The sequence below is a fragment of the Glycine soja genome, chromosome 10, assembly GCF_004193775.1.
Source record: "Glycine soja cultivar W05 chromosome 10, ASM419377v2, whole genome shotgun sequence".
Lineage (NCBI taxonomy): Eukaryota > Viridiplantae > Streptophyta > Magnoliopsida > Fabales > Fabaceae > Glycine > Glycine soja.
Window position 1 is genome coordinate 6,726,106 of NC_041011.1, and position 21,865 is coordinate 6,747,970.

General features: G+C 30.9%; 2 protein-coding genes across 2 annotated transcripts; both read right to left on the reverse strand.

The window, feature by feature from the left end:
* Window positions 1–4,494: 4,494 nt before the first annotated feature.
* On the reverse strand, window positions 4,495–5,492 carry LOC114370810 (dehydration-responsive element-binding protein 1B-like). The gene has a single exon (XM_028328199.1). The coding sequence runs from the start codon at window positions 5,285–5,287 to the stop codon at window positions 4,730–4,732; it is 558 nt and encodes a 185-aa protein (XP_028184000.1). The 5' UTR covers window positions 5,288–5,492; the 3' UTR covers window positions 4,495–4,729.
* Window positions 5,493–17,320: 11,828 nt separating this feature from the next.
* LOC114369772 lies at window positions 17,321–21,500 on the reverse strand. Its single transcript, XM_028327024.1, has 3 exons — window positions 20,557–21,500; window positions 18,919–19,105; window positions 17,321–18,122 (listed from the first exon to the last, which is right to left on the reverse strand). Exons 1-3 carry the CDS (start codon window positions 21,328–21,330, stop codon window positions 17,590–17,592), a joined length of 1,494 nt encoding a protein of 497 aa, XP_028182825.1. The 5' UTR covers window positions 21,331–21,500; the 3' UTR covers window positions 17,321–17,589.
* Window positions 21,501–21,865: the final 365 nt, after the last annotated feature.

Below are 21,865 nucleotides of genomic sequence, written 5' to 3' on the forward strand. Positions count from 1 at the left end.
CAAATAATCCATTATTAAACAAATATATATATATATATAAATTATAAAACATAAATAAAAAAAAATCTAATAATTTAACATTCCGGAAGACGTCCGGAAGCACTTCTTCCGGAATGGGCCTCAGTAACTTCCGGAAGAAGGTCTTCCGGAAGTGTTTTCCGGCAACACTTCATCCGGAAAAGGCGTCAGTGCCTAAAATTTCTTCCGGATACACATTTTTTTTACTACAAAGTAGCCGGAAAAGAAAAAAAATACCCATAAAAGCGTACCTCCGACAAAATAGGAAGAACAGCCACTAACAAAACTTCAAATACCGAACACGGGACCACCGAATCTCTAAATACTTCACGGGACCACCACCAAAATAGCGAAAGCGCAACCGGAAGAAACAAAGCAACCGGAAGAAACAAAGCAGAAGAAAGCGAAAGGCAGTAAAAAGAAGCGAAGAAAGCGAAAGCGCAGTAGAAAGAAGCGTTTACGCGTTAATTTAAAGAAAATTACACAAGGGCAAAATCGTCATTACATACGCATTAAATATTATTTTATTTTTACTTATTATTATAAAATGAAAATTCTTATTTCGTTACATACGTTCACTAATTATTTAATTATTTATGTATAATAATATTAATTATTTTATAATTTAGTTTATCCATTAAAAGTAAATTATATTATCAAATAATTTTTTTTTTAAAAAAAGTTCAGTTCCGGAAGAAGGTTCTTCCGGAAGTTTCCGGATGACGATCTTCCGGACGAAGTTTGTGAGTACTTCCGGAATTCCCAAATTCTTTTTCCGGAAGAAGTCTTTTTCCGGAAACTTTCCGGAAAAGCTTGTTCTGAAAAGTTTACGGAAATACTTCTTCCGGAAGAAGAATTATTGAAGGGCAATTTTGCCACTTCACTGTTTGCTGGGTGCCCCAGCAATAATGCTGGGTGCACGTAGCAACTCCCTTATAGTAGTGAGTAGTGACAGCCTTATGTCTCCACAGTTGCTTTCTGTACCTCCTAGTTGCTTTATGTATTTTTTTTTTTATCTTTTATGAATTGATCATTATGAAAAGTCAAAATCTGTAATTAATCCATTATGAATTGATCATTCTGGAAGTCAAAAAAGAGATGCAAAAGGCAACTTGAAGGTACAAGAAACAACAGTCTAATGCCTCATGCTGTTTTAAAGAGAAGAAAAAAAAAAAAAAAAAGAGGCTCTGGATGACTCGGTATATCAGTAGTTGGGTTTAGAGTTTGGATTATATGCTTTGTTGTTAGTGGAAAAATGCTTTATTATTTTATTTATCTTAAATTTTGGTTCTATGTGATTTTGAGTCTTGATCTACACCAATATGGCAATATACTTATGAAAAATATGCTTCGTGATGATGTATCGGTTGTTTTGTATGCTTATATATATTTTTTGAAATAATGGTGAAATAAATTATTAGACTTTTAGGAAAAAAATGAGGAATAAAAAGAAGTGTTTAGTTTCGAAGTGTAAAATTCACGAGTTAAAAAGGAAATTGAAATTTTGTGATTAATAATTTAAAATATTAGTTTACTCAACATAATTTATTTAAGTTCTAATTTGAGGAGAATTAATTTTTAGGACTTAAAACAAGTTGAATACTACTAGTAAACTACTAAAATAGTGAATTTAAAGGTGAAAAAGTAAATTCACCCTTAAAATACGTACTACTAGTCTGCATTATGAAATAATTGTATATCTATAACTTTTTAAAAAGAATCAGGTTAAAAAACTTTATATATCTTTTGAAATAAATTTTTGAAGGAAATAGAATTAAAATAAAGTATTGTTTTAATAACTTAGAAAATTAAAAAAAATTCAAGGTTTAAACTTTTACAAAATATTAAGTATCAAAGTATTTGATTAAAATTTAATGAAGAGAATAATTGTAAGTGAAGTCTTTATCTTATTATATCACAAGAAGGGTTTTAATGATACACGTATTACGTCTAACTCAATTAATAGTGTATATAAATTATTGAAATATATATGAGTTGTTGTAATTTTTTCTTGCAATAAAACTAGGAATGATAATAGATAAGATCTTGGTAAGATCCTAGAAGTACCTGTTTCCATACTCACGTTTAAAAAAAAATACCCATATTTGACTTTATATCCACATAGTTAATAACTTTAATCTTTATCTTTGTATTCATTAGATAACTATATACTCATATTCGTACTTGTGATTCTCATTTTATTTATGTATAAAGTTAATAAATAAAAAAATATTAATTAAAAAAATTACTATAACTAAATTGAAATTTTAGTCTTAAATAATCAAAACTTAAGTCATAATTTATAAATAAACACAACATGATTGTTCCAAACTTAAGTCATAAATAAACAACATTAAAAAAATAATCGTCCAACATACCAATCCTTAATGTTAATATTCTAATCACTTAACAAAAATTTTAATTAAACTTGAATATCATGTAATGACGATACTCTATAAGATCTACTAACAAAGTCATAAATTTATATGTAAAAGTAAATAATAATTCAATATTTTTAAATGGAGTGAAACAAATGTATATATATATATATAATGCATGTTAAATCTAATATCATTCTTCTACACAAATTAATATTTGTGATTTACAAGTCAATCAAAATGATATTTTAAAATATATGGATAATGTCACTCTCAACATAAAAGTACTAACATCAAATTTACAAATCAAAACCATGATTGTATTCTACCATCATTGCAACATAGAAGTGCTTACATGAAATCAAATCAACAACATATCCTTAGTCCAATAATCTCAATTGTGACATCAACACTTGAGTTGGAAAGCATGAATTGTGACTTTAAAATACCAATTGAATTAAAAAAAAATTAATTATTTTTTTACATAAAAGTATATGTATAATATAAATTATTTACTTAAGTAACATATTTTAATATATATATATATATATATATATATATGATGTACATGACCGGCGGATAAGATAATACTATAGTATCTGTACATGCATCCATTCTTGCAAAAATTTGCAAGTAAACACTCATCACATCCCCAACTCTAATACGCAGGTAATAACTATTTTTCTTCGCCTATGAATATTTTTGCGGGTACTAATAAGGTCTCGGTCCTTTTTTCATCCTTTAAAACAAAATGGTATGCATCGTTGTATATTATGCAAAAGCAAAGGAAGATAAGGGTTTTACCCAAGAAGAAGAAAAGGAAGGAAAAATTTTCCTTATTTGGTTTGATTAAAGAGGAGTTAATGAACAGAAAAGGGTGTGTACTTTTGGTTAGCAAGGGAAGGAGAGAACCGGTCCCCATCCTTTTCTTCTTTAAACACCTTTCAAAAAGGACAACGTGCTCTTTGTTCTTGGTTCTCATTTAATTTCATCATATGAGTATTTATGGTCCACAACAAGGGAAGTTCGTCAAGCAATTGTAAGAGCCAATAGTATGAGTTTAATTTGAGACATAGAGTGGCCCAGAGCTAGCTAAAAAGATTATGAATGAGTGTAGTGTGTACCTAAGATCTAACAGCATCGAAAGAATCCATTTTTTTTTTGTTGTTGAACTATTTTTGTGAGTATTATGATATCACATAAAATTGAAATTTTTTTGTAATTTTTTATTTTAATAGTAAAATTCAATTTGAATTTTTGAATTTTATTTGTAAAAAAAATAAAACTTCTATTTTCTCTCACTTATATTAAAAAATTATTTTTGAAAAAATGAGTTTTTAAAAGTTCTTTTTCTAACATTCAACTTTAAATATGAAAAACTCTTAAATAAAAATAATAATAAATTTAATGGATAGGATTTCTAGTACGGCTACATGCTCCGCCACAGCATTATATCACCCCAAGTTAATAATCTCATATTTGGGGTCAAATCAATGCATAAAAAGGGATGAAATCACACAAGCATTATTATGATCACAGTATAAATAAATGTCGTATTCACAGCATCGTCAGCACTAAAATAATTTAATTGGGTCACTTCAAATTTAAGAATATTTACTAACTTTTAATCTAATTAATAATAAAACTAAACTTCTAAAACTCAAGTTGATTTCTTAATTAACTTATTTTTAGTGAGTTCATTCTATCTTTTCACCCACTCAAAAACTTTCACTTTAATTTTTATTTTTAATAATTAAACACCCTGTGTTGAGACATGTTTGTCAATGAGAAGTTCATAAGAATTCATGTATATATGATAGTATGTTTAATTTAATTCACATTGACAACTAAAGATTTAACAAAAACGATATAAAAAAGAATTAACATAAACAACTCAATTAGAGTTTCTCTTCTCTTAATCAATAGTTGAATAAATTTATATATATTAAAAAGAGAGAATTTCTCACCAATAATATCAATGAGAAAACAAATTTTTATAATATTTTTTAAAAAAGTCATTCCAATTATAATTTGTAATTAATTAATAGCTTAGAACTGTTTTACATTGTCGTAAACTCAATATATCAAAACCCATAACTTTTGAAAGATACCATAAAGTTTCTCTAAAATGTATAACAGAAAAGATTTATGATACAGCTTGTTTTTGACGAAAATCTCAACCATACAGCAAACGCTATATAACTTTTGAATGTATCAGTACTAGTATATATGATGAACTACATCTTTAGACTATTAGTATATATAATATTTTGCAACAGATCGAAATTGCAAGTTCCTCTCTGGTTTGCAGAGAACCTAAGTGGTCATCAGTTTCACCACAGAGTCAAATCCACAGTCGTTTCGCCACCAACCCAATTGAACCCTCTTTCCAACGCCGGCGGTGTGATAATCAGCGCTTCCGCCATGCAGTTCAGCAACTCCGGCATGTTAAACACTTCCTCTTCATCCCAAAAGAACCTTCCTTGGGACGAAAACTCCGAAGAATCATCGTCCAAAGAGAAGCTTCCGGAGCCTGATCCCTCCCTTTGGAGTTGTTGAGACTCTACACAAGAAAAATGCTTCTCCGCCGCCTGCGTCGCCGCAAACTGAATGGCCCTAACGGAACACGTCCGCGAGTTAAGGCGGGGAAACGAGGTGGCGGCGTTCGGGAAGTTTAAGGAAGCACTGTCGCCCTTGAAAGCCAAGGCGGCAACATCGTACGCTATAGCAGCCATGTCGGGGTGCGGGAATGTTCCGAGCCACACCCGCGCGTTTTTGTTGTTAGGTTGTCGCAGCTCGCTTACCCACTTCCCGTTCCTCTGCCTCACTCCCTTGTACACCGGGTGTCGTGTCTCGTGGAACTTCTTCCTCCCTGCCCTCCGCTTCTGCATTTTCTTCTGTGTTTTAACTTATTTAGGCTTGGGGCGAGTGGTTACCAAAAACAAATGTCTCCTAAGATCATGTATGAGGATAAATATATCCAATTCAATGGACTAAAAATCCCAATATCGCAAATCTAATCACTTAGACTGATGCCAGGGATTAAGCTGAAGTTTTAGTACATGCTGGAGTGTTTTGATGAGGGTGATTTTATATGGTGAGAAAATATATATATATATATATATATATATATATATATATATATATATATATATGTGTGGATAACGTGAGGGTACCTGTGTGGCATGTTGCGGCACCAGGATGGTGTGAGAAGCGTGCTTAAATTGTTTGGACCAGAATATTTTATGATATACGTGTCTGATTGCGAAGTTTGATTCACATACCCACGTGGAGGAAAAGAAAATATAAAAAAATACTCCTATATAAAAAGTTTATTTGAAGTCGTTATTATAGGGAAAAAGTGATTGTTTCGTAAAAATCGTTTCATATTAGGGATTAGCAGTTACGATAATCTTTATGTAATTGCCAAGTTGTTAGGAGATTGATAAAGTATTGAGTATGGGTAGGTTTGTTGTCATTATTGTTAATTATTTATATTATTGGTGTTATTATAATAAACAATGGTACGGATAATGGTTTGGTGGACGAAGTGAGACTTGGACTTGGAGTTACACGTGGTGAGTTTAAAAATAGCTAAAGAGACGTAAAGTGTGAACGGTTGGCATGAATGACGTGAAGACCCACGCACGGGAGGATCACTTAAATATACTAGAATGAAATTGTTGAAAAACTTAATTTAATTGTTTCGAAAGAAGAGAAATTCCCTAAAAAAAAGAAGAGAAATTTGTTATCACTATTTTTATTGAGTTAGAGTTGTTGTGGGAAATGTTATTATTTTATACTAAAATTATGTTTTAGTACTTTTTTAATTATGTAATTGATGGTAAAATCATTAAACTCGAGAGTTTACTTAGATTCATGAGAGCTTCATAAATTAGACTGGTGGATTCAACTCGTAAATTCGTAAGAATTCACCTCATATTAAAATAATAACAAAATATCTATAAATAACATACTAATTAAACATTTCAATAATATAATAAAATAAAATAGTAAATCATAAATTTCACAATACTTAAATAACCAAGTTTGGTAATGCATTACTATTAAATAATAACTTACAGATGTTATAATAGTGGTAGATCATTTTCATCAAGGATTTGAAGCTATTAGAGAACAAGAGTTTGATGTTATTAAATGTGAGAATTTTTGTGTTTGAGAATAACACATTACATGAAATTATGTTGAATCCTAAACAGACAGAAAATAACTCAAAATGACTTACATTTTAGTTTAATTTTTTTAATTTGCTGACTCGTTGATTCGATAGTAGACTCGAGAGTCTACCGAGTTTACTTAGAATTTATAGAGTCTACCCAAATGTTATTAAAGGTGATAATAACTTGCAGATGTTATAGTAGTGATAAATTATTCTCATCAAGGATTTGATGTTACTAGAGAACTAGGGTTTGATGTTGCTAAAGGTGAGAATTTTTGTATTTGAGAATAAGACAAAGGTATGTTGAACCCTAAACACACAGAAAATAATCCAAAATAACTTACATTTTGGTATAATTTTTTTAACTTGTTGACTCGTTGATTCGATAGTAAACTCGAGATTCGTACGTCTACCGAGTTTACTTAGAGTTTATAGAGTCTACCCAGATGTTATTAAAGGTGATAATAACTTGTAGATGTTATAGTAGTGATAGATAATTCTCATCAAGGATTTAATGTTATTAGAGAACAAGGGTTTGATCTTACTAAAGGTGAGAATTTTTGTATTTGAGAATAGCACACTAAATGAAGGTATGTTGAACCCTAAACAAAGTGAAAACAACCCAAAATGACTTACATTTTGGTCTAATTTTTTAACTTGTTGACTCGTTAATTCGATAGTAAACTCAAGAGTTTACCGAGTTTACTTAGAGTTTATAGAGTCTACCCATAATCTCCTAAAAAATTTTACTCAAGAGTCAACTCACAGAGAATAAGTGAACTCGTAAATTCGTAAGAGTCAGCGAGTTAACTTGAGAGTTTGATAATCATAATTGTACTGATAATTGATTTTTATGAAATAATTTGATTGATTATTTTTAATGAATTTTTTTATAATATTTTTATTTATGAGACTTAAATTTCATATTTTATCTAAGATTGAATCCAGTTTTACTCATATTAATAACTTGTTCCTTTAGAAACATAAAAAATTAAAAAGTATTGAAGTGAGTTTTGTTGTTCTACCAAAATAAAAATTTATACTAAAAAATGCTTGAAAAAATTAAAATTAATTGGATCTTTAAAATGCCGACAAGATGAAAGTTGTTGCCATGATAATAAAATAAAAAATCCTCTTCATATGAAAGTTGTCTCAATATTTTTGGGCCCTTTCAACTATAGACCATGAATGGTCGCACCTCTAAACGAAAATGAATACTCTCTATATCCTTTTCTTCTATTTCTTTCGTTTTTATAAGTTTTTAGAAAAAATAAATCAAATGAAGATGCTGCATACTTTGTAGGGAATAATATTTATTTTCTAAAAAATTTAATAATAAAAGAAATAGTGAGAGAAAACAAATGGGGAGGATCCAAACTTCCTCTAAACTATCTCCACATCCCGTACTGCTGGGGTACGCAAGTTTAATTCCTGAAAAAAAACTTAATTAAGTTTTTAAATTATGACTATTAAATTTTTGCTCCCTAAATTATTTTTTTAAAAAAATTGCTCCCTAAAGAATTTGTCATTATTAAAATAGTCCTTATTGTTAATAATCTTTATTAAGTACGGAACTATCTACTTAAGTGGTCACGAATATCATCATCATAGATTGTAGATTAATTACTTCTTCAGGTCATTGGTCGCAGATCTTCTCATGGGTGTTTGGAACGTTAAGATTCAACAATGACTCTTCTCTTTCTCTTTTGTATGTTAATAATGTAATATTATAATTATTTACCTAACTATAATAAAATTTGCGTGAAATATATGTGACATACATGTGACATATAATTTATCTTATTTCATGATACTTCATCACTTAATAGAAAACATTAATGACAACGACTATTTTTAGGGACTAAATTTTTTAAAAAAAAATTTAGGGATCAAATATTTTTTTTTTAAAAAAATAGTTTAGGGACCAAAAATTTAAAATCTCATAATTTGAGGAATGAAAACTTAATTAACCCAAAAAAACTTAGTTAAGGAATTAACGATAAAAATAATTTATCAAAACTCAAATTAAGGATGTAATGAAATTTGCAACGGGATGTAATAAAAACATTTTATGATAAAGAAAATTTACTTTTGATTTCTTGACCAAATTTATTTGCTTTATACAAAAAGAGAACTTTTTAACAAGACTTTCACCATTTAACAATATATAGTTCGATGCAATTTTTATGAGAAAAAAAGTTATACATCGAAGGTGTAACCTTTTTTTACATATTGATTTAATCACAATTAATTATGTATGATAAATTTGTTAACTTTTTAAATAATTATTTTAAAATAATTGACATGATGATTTATGATTAGATGACCGTGTGAAAATATTGACTGTAAAATAATTTTATTATCATTCATTCAGAATTCATCATTGATATGACCTTTAAAATAATTATCATAAAAATCAATAATTTTATCATATATGATAAATTGTCCTTGAATAATGATGTAAAATTACGCATGAATGTATAATCAGTTTTCTCTCTTTCTTAAGTGTTTCCCAAATTCTTAATATCATTATTTATCATATTTTTTATTTTCTATCTTCATCTTAAATAATTAATATACGTTGAATATATATATATTTGAAGATACGAATTAATATAATGAGATTTTTAATTATATTTATTTATTTGAAGATACAAATTATTACTTAACAAGATAACTAAAAATATTAAATATTAATTATCTATATCCATAAATAATTAATACACGTGCTATTTTTTTAAAAGATCACACCCGTTCTTTTTTCCATGTTTTGGAGATTGAAGCTCATATGTTCCCGTATTCCCACTTATTGTAACCGGAATACGATTTCCACCAGATACTGTTTGTAATTGTTACTTTTTTTAGTTTTGTGATTGAAATTGGTCTGATTGATTCATTTAGGTCATTATTGTAATTTTAAAAAAAAAAAAGTCTGCAACAAAAGAAAAAATTTGGTACGAGTATCTTCTGATCATAGAGATGAAATCAAAAGTTTAGCCATATGACATGTCACATAAGTACCTATGAATTAATAATTCATGATTATTTTTTTAATAAATTCATTTTGCATCAGAAAATTGTCACATCATATAATATAAAGTTGTAATTCGTGATTGTTAGCTTAGTTGAATTAAAGTTTCATGATTTTTTATACCATTGTTTTTTTTTATACGTTAACAAATATACATTATGTATTTATATAATTAGATGTCAAATAGTAATCGTAAATTACAACTTCATATTGGATGATACTTGCATGTAGGGGTGGAAATGAGTCAAGTTAAACCAAGTCAAGTTTTATTAGATTTGAATTCGACTTGAGTTGAATAAGTAAAATTTGAGTTTGGCTAATTACTAACTAAAAAAAGAAAATACTAACTAAAAAAAGAAACTTATAAAATTTCGTATAAGTAATGTACAAATCCAAAAGTAATTGATAAACAAAATCATATTGAATTTAAGTTATTTAAACATAAAGTATATCAAAAGAAAATGAAAAAAAGAGCATAATATTAAAAAAATATATGGATTAGAGATGATTTATACTAATATAGCAAAATAAAAATATTTAAATTTTCTGAAAATGTCTTTACAAAACATTCTTTTCTTTGAAAATATTAATCTGGTTGCATTATCCTTTTAACTTGGGTCTTTTTCTTTTTGAAAATTTTTCAATGCAAATGAACTCTTTAAGCACTTTATGTCACTTCACCCTATCATTTATAATGTCATAAAAATGATATAGATAATAGTTATTATTATTATTATTATTATTATTATTATTATTATTATTATTACTACTTAAATAAGCCGACTTATCAAGCTTAACAAGCTTTTTTTATAGTTTGACTTTGACCTTTTTATCTAAAAAAACTTTTTAGAAAGCTTCAACTTGACCTTTATAGTAAACAAGTCAAGCCAAGCTGAGTCTTAAATAGGCCGAGCTATAGGCCCTTGACAAGCGGCTCGACTCATTTCCATCCCTACTTACATGGCATACCATATATATATATATATATATATATATATATATATATATATATATATATATATATGTCAATAAAAAAATTTACAACATACCCATTTTGAAAATAAGAGTTTGTAAAAGAGACTCAAATGGATCAACATTAAAATTGCAAATTAATATATATGCATTGTTTAGCCAAGACTTTCCAAATAAAAGAGTCGGTAACTTTGACAACAAGAAAATTATTGGAAATTCCATTTCTATCATATTTTTCTTTCAAAACTTGAGCCCATAAACTTCCATCACCCTTTCTCAAGGCCCAACCATAAGACATGCTTGATGAGTGCTGCTAGGTGCACTAAGCATTATTGCTGGTGCACCCAGCACTAACCACAAAAAGACAGAAATACCCCTTACGGATCAAGTTGATCCATAAGTTAATTTTTAAGACTTACGGATCAACTTAATTCGTAAGTCTTTTACAGATCAAGTTGATTCATAAGCTGATTTTTAAGACTTACGGATCAAGTTGATCCGTAAGTTGATTTTTAAGACTTATGGATCAACTTGATCCATAAGTTTTTTACGGATCAAGTTGATCCGTAAGTCTTAAAAATCAACTTACGGATCAACTTGATCCGTAAGGAGAGAAATTAGCAGGGGCAATTTTGCCATTTTCAAAGAATGTTGGGTGCACCTAGCAACACTCATGCTTGATTCATACCTTCCAAATTAAGTATGACTAGCCCTCCCTGGTCCGATCCTTTGGCTTCATCAAAGTATCATAGCTAATTGCGTGAACTTTCCTTCTATTATTAGTCTCACCCAAAATAAAAGATCTATGCAATCTCTAAATTTTTTTCAAGCACATTCTTAGGTATAAGAAAACTCAACATTGACTAAATGGGAAAAAATTGGATGACAGATTTCGACAAAGTAATTTTGTCAGCTAGAGATAAATGCTGAGCTTTCCAACCAGACAATCTTTCATTGACTTTGTCCAGCAACAAGTGTTGGAGATCTTGTCTTCTAGGAGATCTTCCAATAAGACGAATTCCCAAATTCTTTCTTCCTTGAGAATGGTGGTGAAAATGATGTATTCTTGGTCATCTACTTTGTCCATGAACTCTTACTGTTGGATCGAGTGGCCTCAGAATAATTAAGAAGGGGGGTTGAATTAATTATTCCTAAACCTTTACTAATTAAAAATTACTCTTTTGAAGGCTTTTACTAAATTGTTAAGAGAATGAGGAGTAGAAGAGAAACTTAACAGAAAGTAAAAGCGGAAATTAAATGCACAGCGGAAAGTAAAAGAGTAGGGAAGAAGGAAACAAACACACAAGAGTTTTTATACTGGTTCGGCAACAACCCGTGCCTACATCCTGTCCCCAAGCGACCTGCGGTCCTTGAGATTTCTTTCAACCTTGTAAAAATCCTTTTACAAGCAAAGATCCATAAGGAATGTACCCTCCCTTGTTCTCTTTAAACCTAGTGGATGTACCTTCCATTAGAACTGATCCACAAGAGATGTACCCTCTCTTGTTCTCAGTCAAACCCAAGTAGATGTACCCTCTACTTGTACCACAAAGGATGTACCCTCCAATGTGTTGAGACAAAGATCTCAGGCTGTTAAACCTTTGATACTTTGTGAATGGGGATACAAAAGAATTCTCAGGCGGTTAGTCCTTTGAACACTTTTGTATTAGGGAAAGGGAAGAATCAAAAGAATTCTCAGACTGTGTCGTTTTGAATTCTTTGACAAGGGAGAAGGGAGACACAAAAGAATTCAGGCAGTTACTCCTTTGTTCTTTTGGAAAAGAGAGAAGAGAGACACAAAAAGAATTTAGGCGGTTAGTCCTTGGCGATTCCTTTTTGGCAAAGGGAGAAGAGAATGAAAAGATGAATAGTACAAGTTTTCAAGGTTTAGAAAACCAGAAAACTTCAGAAAGCTTTTGGTACAAAGAAGAAGAAGAAGTTCAAAGAGATTCAAGACTTGTAAATGATTGTATGAATAAGTGTTCAAGATTATTGAAATGCAAAACAAAGCCTTGCTTTTATAGACTCTTCATGTCTGGTCAAGAAGACCATTTAGAAGAGTTATAACTTTTAGAAAAACTTAAAACCAATTTGAAAAAGTCAAAAACCTTTTTGAAGAGTTACATCTTCTGATTTATCAGAAACAGTCACTGGTAATTGATTACCAAATTAGTGTAATCGATTACACAAAGCTTTTAAGTGAAAGGATGTAACTCTTCACATTTGAATTTGAATTTCAACGTTCAAGGGCACTGGTAATCGATTACCAAAACATTGTAATCGATTACAGCTTTTTAAAAATAATTGGAACGTTGTAAATTCAGTTTGAAAACTTTTTCAAACTCATTTTGCTACTGGTAATCGATTACAACAATATGGTAATCGATTACCAGAGAATAAAAACTCTTTGGTAAAAGATTTTGTCAAAAATTCATGTGCTATTCAAAGTTTTGAAAAAACTTTTTAATACTTATCTTGATTGAGTCTTCTCTTTATTCTTGAATCTTGAGTCTTGAATCTTGATCTTGATTCTTGAGATCTTGAACCTTGAATCTTGATTCTTGTCTTTAGACTTTCTTCTTGAGTTCTTGAATTCTTCTTGATTCTTATCTTGAACTCTTGAATTGTTCTTGATTCATTTGAGTTGTTCTTTGATTGATCTTTGAGCTTTTTGTCATCACCTTTATCATCATCATTGTTATCATCAAAACACCTTTGAATCACCTTCGATTCATCATGAAACTTTGCTTCTATACTTACCACATCTTTATTCACATCATTAGAACCATCATTCACCTCTCTGATCCTATTCCATCTTCCACACTTCCTCAATTACCTTTTCACACTAACTTCCTTCACCAATAAGCCTTATCACCTCAGTTGAACTTCTTATCAAAATTTGATTCCCTTTCTCATATGTAGGACTATGGTCCACTATACTATGATAAATCAAACCACTAATTAACAAACTCCAAAGATTTTGTTTCAACCATTTTGTGTTCAACATATATCTCAGCCTTGCAATTATTTTCTAAAGTGTAGCTAGACAATTATGAAGCATCGTTGTTTGCAACTAACTCATTCCTTAAATCACATTAATTGACTTAGGATTTCCACCACATATTAACATGACCTTCATACCCTAACTCCCTAATAATACCTAAATCCTAGAAATAGTACCATCTATCAACATATATATAAATTCTTAACTACACGGACTTCCTTGCCTTAAATACTATAAATTCAGTGCTTTTACAAAACACCCCATATGATGAAATACAAACATAAATAAGGATACTTTCCTATGTAAAGAAGACAAATAAAAAAAACATGAAATATAATTAACAGACCCCAGTTGCTCTCAACATGCAACGCTCATAGATGAAATGAAATAGAATAAAATAAAATCACCCACAATAAAGACATTAGTTGCAAGCATCGACAATAAACCCTAACCTACAATAACAACACATGCTATCCCTCACATCACAAGACCAGATACAAAAGAGATAAACTCCAGAAAAACAATAAATCCACATGCATTCTAAACAGAATGATCAATTATCTCGCTTCCCTTTTAAGTGACAGAAGATTTCATACAACACCCATGGTTTGAACCAAAAAGTGTTACAATGAGGACTTCTCAATTTTTTTTCTTTCATAAGAAGATTCTTCTTTACCTTTTTTTGGGACTACACCCTCGAGCACAAGTTCCTAAAATAAAACCTTCTCAAATTCATGTAAGAATGAATCAAGTCAATATAGACATCAATCACGGCATGTCGCAGCAATGGATGAATGGTTTGCCTCGTTAAGGCAAAGGTGCACGTGGTAGTAGAGATCATTGAGGTCGACAATGTAGTAATCGTTGAATCTAGGAATCTCCAAGTAGGAGTGCGGAGAAAGCAGATGTTCGTGTAAGGAATAAACAGAGAGAAGGTGCGATTAGCCATAGCAGGTATACACATTCTTTATTGTGATAATATCTCCATTTTTTGTGTTTCATGGTCTTTTGTTTGATTAATAATTGGTTAAAATAGAAAATTGAAAATGAGATAGAATGTTCGAGATTGCTATACAGTGCGTAAAAGCAAGAACATGGGTCAAATAAAAAGGAGCATTGAGAATATGGTAGTGTAAGCAAAAGTTAGAGGTAAAGATGATGATGAAGCCAACCACTTTGATTTTTGCTGGAGATGTATGGCAATTGAGTTGCTGGAAATTTTTTCCCATAGCATCATTGATTGTGTTGCTTAAAGAATATTATTAAATCCCCTTTGGAACCTTGAAAGGTCTAATTTCTAGGAAGAGGTTAAAATTGGGAAAGAAATATGAAAGGGGGTTTATCAGTAAAAATGGAGGGTGTAAATAGTATTTTCTATAGTATTAATGTTTACGAATTGCAAACAGATTGGGTTGGAAATACCCAGAAAAAAAAATTTGGGTTGGGCTATTAAGCCCTTTCGGTAGAGACATCAAGATCCCAGAACGACAAATGCAATATTTGATTAGTGACGAGAAACTGAGAGAAAAGTTTGAAATGCTTTGTTCATACATTCTTTATTATTTATTTATTTTTAAAAATAAAATTATAGACTTTTTAGAAAGTACATGTTTTTGAAGTAGTTAAATAACTTTTCAAAAATTAATGTGCTCAAAATAAACAATACTGTGTTAAATATTATATCAAAACGTACATTGTAAACATATATATCTTAAGAAAGATTAAAAACACGAAAGCACGTTAATTACCACCTAAGAAGAAAAGGTGGGTTTGAAATGAATTGAAGATTTCATAATAATTTCGAAATATGCCCTTATGTTTATCTAGAATTTTGGATAAATTTATTCAAGATATATTTAGGACTAGGAGTGAATAAAAACCCTTTTTGTGGGTTATTAAGAGTAGATTTTTTTTTTCTTTTCTGAGTTTATATTAAAAGTAGATACTACTATCAAACACAAAGTAATTACAAGAATATTTATTCAAGAAAGAAAGAAAGTAAACGGTTCTTGCCTTATTTTATGCCCACGTAAATTTGCTCCAAGGATGAATTTCTCAAAGACGAGTTCTTATGTGTAAGAAGTAAGAACTGCTTAAAGCCTTAAACATCTTCCCTTTTAGATGCTCTATGCAGTAATAACTCTGACAATAGAAATCCAACCCCCACAAACATTAACTTATCACATATTTTCCTAAAAATCTAAAATCTTTTTACAAATCTTATTATTTAAAAAAGTATTAGATTAAAACATATTTGTATCTTGTAAATATGAAATACATGTAAATACTTGCTAGAAAGTATAAAAATTAGTAGAAAGATATTATAAAAAATTTGAAATAGAATAATTATAAATATTATGATATGTTCCTACTTCATTTATATTTTTGGCTACAATTCTTACATTTATAGGGTTAACTAATGAATACATTTATTACATTAATTTTTTTAAAATATTTTCTTCATAAAATTAATAGTTTTTTTATTGAAAACATGCTTATATTGTTATATCACTTAATCCAATTATGGGTGTAACTCAGTTGTCAACGCACACCGGAGAGAAGACCTAAGTTCGATTCTCGCATAGTATATTCTTGAAGTAGAAGAAAGAAGAACTTTAAGTGTGACGAAGTCCCCATCTAAAATTAATCTCAAAACTGATCCAAAAAAATATAAGTTTGTTGAAATAGTCTAACTTATCACTAGAGAATTTAAGGTTCTAACTAAGGTGATACCAAAAAAAAAAATTATTATATCATTCATAACCAAAGAGTGAATATAAATATATAATTGGGAATCAAATAGATGTTGACTAGTGTAAAACCTACACACTCTTTCTAAACAATTGACAACTTAATTTGTATAGACAAACTGCATTGAACAGTTTTGAATATCTTGTAACTTAATTCTCCGAGCATCCCTAAAGAAAGGTTCCAAATTCGTTGTCATTAAACTTCGCAGCCTTCACGCAAATCAGAACAACATAAAACTATTTTTTCTTTCTCACTTCTCTCTTCTCAACTTCTCTTGAAACAAACAAAGGGTTAATGCTGTGAGAAAATGGCCATGATGGTTTCGAACAACAGCTTAGAATTATTCTTTTCACACAACGAAAAGGCTTAGTGATCTCGAGGACAAAGTGAATAGCACACGTTGGAAAAGGAAAAAGAAAAATCACAAACCAAGAAAGCAATGTTGGTTCATTGATAAGTTGCTTATCAATTACTACATGAATGGACCTTGGATAAGAAAATAACACGAGAAAAGCAGAGGTATATTGGTGTGATTAGTCGTTGTCAAATTGTTCCTTTCTTGACAAAGTCCTTTAACTACATCATTCTGTCTAGTCTAGTATACACAATACAATTCCTTCTCTTACCGCACTCTACACTTTCCATGTTAATTAGGAAAATCAGAAAGAAATAGTAATTACACACTGAATTTTGAACCACTTAAAAGATTCATAATTATAAATGTTATTAATACACCCTCTAATACACTGAATCTTACTTTTCGTTTAATAAATAATTACTAGGTAGTTTCTTAATGCCTAATAAATCTCGACAAATAGTAGAGATTATTAGAGGGTGCTACTCACACATTACTAATCCTCCTAAACATGAACACTACCAAGTATAAAAAAATGTATTTCCTTTTATTATATGAAAGATAGATACTAATACTAATTACTAATGTGGATACGTTAAATAGAACTTAGCATTAGAATAACGCGAGGGGATCAATAACTGCAAAAATTATAGTATTTATAACTAATAATAAAGGTAATTTACAGCATTCCCTGCAAGTTACATACACGAGTCATGTACATATCCCCCAAGTTCTCCCTCCTCTAACCCAAATTATCCTTTTGGGTCCCTTTTTATCTAACTAGCCTAATCAAATAAGGTGCAAGTTAGACTGTACTCTTCTAATTAAAAGAATAAAGATAATAATAATAATAATAATAACTCATTCGAAATTCTTCAGCTGCATCAAAATTTACCCACATTAACATATTAGTAGTTCCTCTGAAAGCTCCTCCACTAGAAAGCAAAAAATGGCAAGTTCAACTTCCACAGCTAGCTCCTTTGTGTGCTCATCATTTTTCTTCCACCTACATTGCTCCCTAGAGAAATCCTCTTCTATCATCATATCAATAGTGTTGGACTCAACTTCTTTCCACAATTCTAGCTTCCTAAGAACCCTTCTTATCACCATGTCTGAACAATTATTATTAACTTGTGTCGTCTCTTCCTCCTTGATGAGATCATAGACCAGCCTCTTGAGGTCTTCTGCTTGGGCTTGCTGTGTGTCTTGTTGAACACTTGAACGGCAGCAGAGGATTTCAAACATTTCTCCTCTGAGAATGTTTTCTTCGCATGCTGTTTCGCTGTCCACGTCTTCATGATCATCATCCTCTTCAGTAAATGTTTCGTACTCGCGATCTTCATGATCCAGCATTCTCTTCTCAAGTTCTACCGGATCTAGCTCAGCAAGTTTCTCGAATCTACAAAGCCTGTCTAGTAGGTGCTGCTTAGTTCCTGAAAATTTAACACAAAGGAAAAGAAAATCAATGTAAGCATCTTCCTTCTGTTAATTTTTGTTAAATTTGCTTAGACTTTCATTGCAGAAAGATTAGATTTCAGCAAATTCTTTCTTGTGCAGAACTCAGCATGGATAACATCAATAAGTAGTACATGATGCACAAAAGTTTTAGCAACTATTTGAAGCTAGCATAGAAAATTTACAATGCCTAAATTTGGTCTCCGAGCACTAGTACTGAATAAACAAAAAATGTTCACTTTCATATCACATTTTTACACATTAGACAAAATGCTGAATGATATGAAAGGGAAAAATAAAAGAGAAAGAACAAAGGAGACACTTTTTCAAAGGGTAAAAATAAAAAAGTTATGCCATTAGTGTCGCATGGTTAGCACAACCTTCACCAAATTAAACATGATTAAACTTGAAAAGTGTTAGAATGCTCAAAGCTTATGCAAAACATTGAATTGAAGTATGAAGTATAACAATTAAGACAACTCCTGACAATAAAAATTTGTGGGTCATGTTGAAATTTGTAGCTGTGAACAAAGAGTAGGACAATTTCACATTCAATGCGAAATGCATGTTGGATGATGAGCTATTGCAATCTTTTCAATGGAACCCACAAAAGATAGGTGGCATTAGCACAAATCATCTTAGCAATATAGCCCCCCCTTATGGTATTTTGTAAGGGACAACGAACTTTGAAGAAGCGTGTACGATGGCATGTTGATGGAAAACGACCACACAACATAAGATGCTAGACAATAAACCAATAAAATAATGACATACTTTGTACATTGGCATAGCTACAGTCCAAATCAAAAACATCATCTCCATTGTCATGATCATGCCCATCATCATTATCATCATCGAAGGGTGGGTCTAAAACAGATACTGGACTACACTGTTCCTTATCTTCCTCTTCTTCCCCTGAATGGAATTTGTTGACGCCATCAGCACCATTAATTTCTTTGTCCTATAAAAAAAAAAATTCACAACCACCATAGTTAGAATACTGTCCTAATTGGGGTAGTTAACATTATTCCCTAATCATTCTTATAATGCCCATGGATTTAGACTCTACACTTACTTCATAATTAGGTTGTTGTTGACTTTTTTTTTATTTGGTTACCTGCCACACGAGTTAATTAATGTGAACAAAAAATACAAAAGAGAAACTATTTTTCTAGAAATCGAATGTCGGGGTCCAATAATTCCAATAGAACAAACAAAAACACGATTCGTCTTTTTTGATTAAAAAGAATTCATTTATCGAATAACCCCAAAAAGTAAAATGTGATAGAAGGGAAAATCGAGAAGATTGCATGGCAGACACCTGAACGAAAAATACAAGTAAGAAAATCCACGAAACCATTGAATTAAATTGACCTACGTGACCCTCTCATAGAGGGATCTTTAACATATTATGGGAAAATGGCGGGGTAAAATCGTCATTGTAAAATAAAGTTCCGGTAAAATTTGCAGACCCGAATCCAGATCCTATTTGCCGACAAAAAATACACCACGCGACGTTCACGGTTAACTCACGAGCTCAACTCGGGTGCTCCAACTCACCACACCACCGAGTCAAACCAGCGAGTTGAACCTGGTGGCATTAATAACCAACTGAATTTCTATAAATTCATTATTATTAGAATTTAATTAAAATGTACTGAAATTCTTACAAATTTATCACTAGTGATAGTAAACTGTAATTAAAATGTACTTGTTGACCTCTAATTGCATAATGAGATAGCATATGGTAATGGTACCAGGTAGTATAGGATAAAACTTTCTAACAGTTAATTTCAAAACATTATTTTATCATTCGTTAAAATTTATTGATTCTATAATAAATATAAAATATTTAGAAAATCTTGTAATATTAATATAAGTGAAATTCGTCAAATAAGAAAAAAATTAACTTTAATAAATTTCAATGAATCATACATTTATTTTTTTTTAAAAAAAAAAAGTTATATATTGCTAATATAAAATAATGTTATTTAAAAAATTAATATAAAATAATGTTACACTATAACAATAAAAAATAATGTTATACTATAATTTAAATAAAAAGTAATCATATATGATAAATATTTAATAAAATTATCGTAAAAATCATATTAATAACTTATTGAAAAAAATTAATCAATATTATTGAAACATTAGTTAAAAAATTAAAAAAAAATCATCAAAATTATATTGTGTATCACTTTTATATATATATATATATATTCTCCCATCACCTCTGCTATAAATATTTTCTTATTTTCTTATTTTAATTGTTAGGAAGGGTTTGTAAGACCCCTTAAATAATATGTTAAATAATTTTCTCTTACAGCAAAAGTTAAAGCAGTACATTAAAATGAAGTAATAGATAAAAGTAACATTTATTATTACTATCATTATGTGAAAAGGACAAACCTCGGTTTTGCGGCGACATGGAGCAGCCGCCGGCGAAGAAAAGACCGGCGTGCGGCGGCCGGAGTAGTCGGGGCTGCGTTGGAGGGAGAAACGGAACGGGCTTTGACAGAAGAAGCCGTGATCATCAGCGTTTATTAGTTTCCCTTTGTTGAGAAACTCAATCTCTTCAACAACAGAGTCATCAAAGGAGTTGCCACTACTGGAAGATTCCAAGTCCAACGATTTATCCTCGTTGCTCTCCGACCAGACAGCACTGCTGGGCCTTCCGTTGCAGGAACACGTGAACCCGACCTCACATGATCCCACCACAACAACATCGTCGTCGTCGCTGTCTTTATTAACCTTAGCAACAGCACCACCCTCTATTGTTTCCCTCTTCCGGTTGGTTAGTTTCTTGAAGAGCGAGCCGAAGATGCCCAAGGCCCTGTTTGGTTTGGGCTTCGGTTTCGCGTTTTTGTTGGTATGGATTCTGAGGGCGGCTTCGAGGAGGAGCGACGCGGTTTTTGCGTTGGAGGGTCTGAGAGTGAGGGGAGTACTCTTCTTTGGTGACAATAAGAGTGGGGATTTTGTGGCGTTTTGGAGGGAAGTGAGGAAGCATTTGTTAAGTGGGAAGTTTGAGTTTTGTGGATTCTTTTTGAGATGTTGTTGTAAAGTGCTGTTTGGGGAAGGTGTTACCCTTTTGAGCTGGCTGCGTCTCTCCGAAATGTAGTGTTTCAGAAGGAAGGGTTCTTGATCCTCCTGTAGGAACTCTCGTAAGTGCAGCTTCTCCGCCATCGTGAAGATTGAAGAGGTTTCAACTTTCAACTTTGTGAAGCGCTTTTTTGGGTACAGTACAAAAAAGAGAGAGAAGGGAATGAGGAAGCTTGGTGATTCAAATCTAGAGGGGTTGGAATAACGAGGTGAGAATGAAGTATGAAGTGGTGATGAGCGAGTTATTATTAAATAATAATCGAATTTCAGACTTGCACTTTTTCTTTTTCTTTTATGAAAATTGTAAAATGGCTGCAAATGCAAAATGGTTGGTGTGTGGTGTCCTGGTCTGAGACTCACACTGTAGAAGGGGGCTTCTTGTCGTCGCTACACGTCTAACGGGACTAGCACACTCTTACACATTGACGATAAATATTATTATACTATTATTTATAATATTAAGATTAGGGTTGGATTATTATTATTTTAATATGTTTGTTCACACTTTGTTTTGTTTTTTTGGAAACACTTTGTTTTTATTTTTTAAATGGGTGAACAATCATTTTGGTATCCAAAGGTTGAATTCATGATCACTTGGGTACGTGAAAATATTAAAATT